The sequence below is a fragment of the Bison bison genome, unplaced genomic scaffold, assembly GCF_000754665.1.
Source record: "Bison bison bison isolate TAMUID 2011002044 unplaced genomic scaffold, Bison_UMD1.0 scf7180017845385, whole genome shotgun sequence".
NCBI lineage: Eukaryota > Metazoa > Chordata > Mammalia > Artiodactyla > Bovidae > Bison > Bison bison.
In genome coordinates this window covers 1-2,052 of record NW_011475958.1, presented here as the reverse complement: position 1 = coordinate 2,052, position 2,052 = coordinate 1, and the positions used below count along the sequence as shown (strand labels likewise).

Sequence of the window (2,052 nt, the reverse complement as noted above, 5' to 3'; positions counted from 1 at the left end):
CAGCCCCAGAGGACCACGATGTGAGTTTCTCACCCTGCAACATGTCCAGATCCATCTGCTCTTGGTGGCCTTGTGGGCCTTCAATCTGCTCCAGTTATACATACACAGGTCCTCCTCGATATCCAAACCCAGGAGCCTGGATGATTCTAATAAGTGTTCAGATTAGTCCCTCACATTCCACACTCAGGAATCACTCTCTGAAATTCAGGAACCACATAGATTTTGATTACATGCTGTCCCCTGCTACCCAGATTCACCTTACTCCAACTTGCTGTGCAAGCTCAGTTTACTGTATTTGACTAGTATTTTGAGGCTCAGTTATGTTTTATGTTTCCATCATTGAGTGACAAAATAAAAGATTACAAGCTAAACATTAGTTCAATATCATTTTGTGTATTATTTTGAACAAGCTTCTGCATTTATACTTGAATTGGGTATGGTGTGCTTGTGTTGAGAGTCATGATTGACTTTAAGCAAAACTAGCCAACCGTGAATAGCCTCATGCAGATGATGTTTTTTTTTTTTTTTTTTTTCCCTAATGGATTCCTAGGAATGGGATGGCTGGATCCAAGCATAAATGCATATGTGGTTTTTCTAGGTATTTCCACACCCTTCTCTTTAGAAGACAGACTCTTTCACTCCTGCCAGCATATGAGTTTTGTGTGTGTCCCCACCTTTTTGCAATGAAAGTTACTGTTGAACTTTTGATATTTGGGGATTAATTACTTAATGTTTTATCTCTCACTGACATTTTTCCCCTCACAGACTGAGGATATACTGGTTAAACTGCCCCTGGAGGACTATTCAAAGGGACAAGTTGGTTGTAAGACCTACAAGAATTACTTCACAGCTGGTACTCACTGGTCTATCATCATTTTCCTTATTCTAGTGAACATCGCAGCTCAGGTAAATAAGGACATTTATTTTGGTTTGTGCCCTTAGTTTGGTATTTACATATTATTTGTACTTTATATGGGCTTCCCTGGTGGCTCAGACTGTAAAGCGTCTGCCTGCAATGCTGGAGACGCCAGTTCGATTCCTGGGTCAGGAAGATCCCCTGGAGAAGGAAATGTCAATCCACTCCAGCACTCTTGTCTGGAAAATCACACGGACAGAGGAGCCTGATAGGCTATAGTCCATGGGGTCGCAAAGAGTCACACACGACTGAGCGACTTCACTTCACTTCACTTCACTTATACTTTATTTATCATTATTCTTAGTATGTATATGAAGATATTTAAAGAACTGGCCCATGAGGCTGTGGGATCTAGCTTGGTAAGTGTGAAATCAGGAAGGCAGGCCTGCAGGCTGGAACCTCAGGCAGGAGCTGACCCTGCTGTCTTGAGGCAGAATTGCTTCCTCCTCCGGGAAGCCTCAGGTTTTTCTCTTCAGGGCTAACTGACTGGATGAGGCCACCACAGTGTTGAGGGTGATCCCCTTTACTTCCATGCTCATGATGGATGTGAACCACATTCACAAAATACCTTCATGGCAATGTCTAGACCAGTGACTGAATCACTGGAGACTGGCCTGGCCAAGCTGACATAGAAAACTGACCATCACAGTACCTGTTAAGTTTCTTTCATTTGAAAAACTCCAACATTTACACCATTATTACTGTATTTGCAGTTCATCTGGATTTGCATTGAAAAGCATTTTTTGTGGGGAGCTAAATAAGTGAGCTTTACTGGTGTTGTGTGTACATGACAGAGAGCTTCTAGGAAAATAACAATGTCTTTTGGAGATATTAAAATGCAGCATGCCCTCCCCTGTCCTGTGGTCATTTGGGATGTGGGGCTTGGCACAGACCTGAGCTGGAAGGACCGTCTCCATGCTCTGGAGCCTTTCCGTCCCCCATCCTAGTGAGCAGGATGTGAGGGTTCAGTAACATCAGTGTGTGAGTGACTGTTGTTTCCTGCTCCCAGGTTGCCTATGTCCTGCAGGATTGGTGGCTTTTAGACTGGTGAGTGATTCCTGGTCTGACCCAAAGTGCTGAAAGTCCTCAGGAAGCTCCCTCCCATTCCCACAGAGCCAGGGAGGGTGGTGGAGCTT

At 44.1% G+C, this 2,052-nt stretch overlaps 1 protein-coding gene across 1 annotated transcript in view; it reads left to right on the top strand.

The window, feature by feature from the left end:
• The window catches only part of LOC104984401 (multidrug resistance-associated protein 4-like), a gene marked incomplete at both ends in the record, with an annotated part of 30,884 nt that extends 29,978 nt beyond the window's left edge, over positions 1-906 (top strand). The window contains one exon of the mRNA XM_010834092.1: positions 766-906. Within this exon, the coding sequence (XP_010832394.1) occupies positions 766-906 (141 nt within the window). The remainder of the gene's footprint in view (positions 1-765) is intronic.
• Positions 907-2,052: the final 1,146 nt, after the last annotated feature.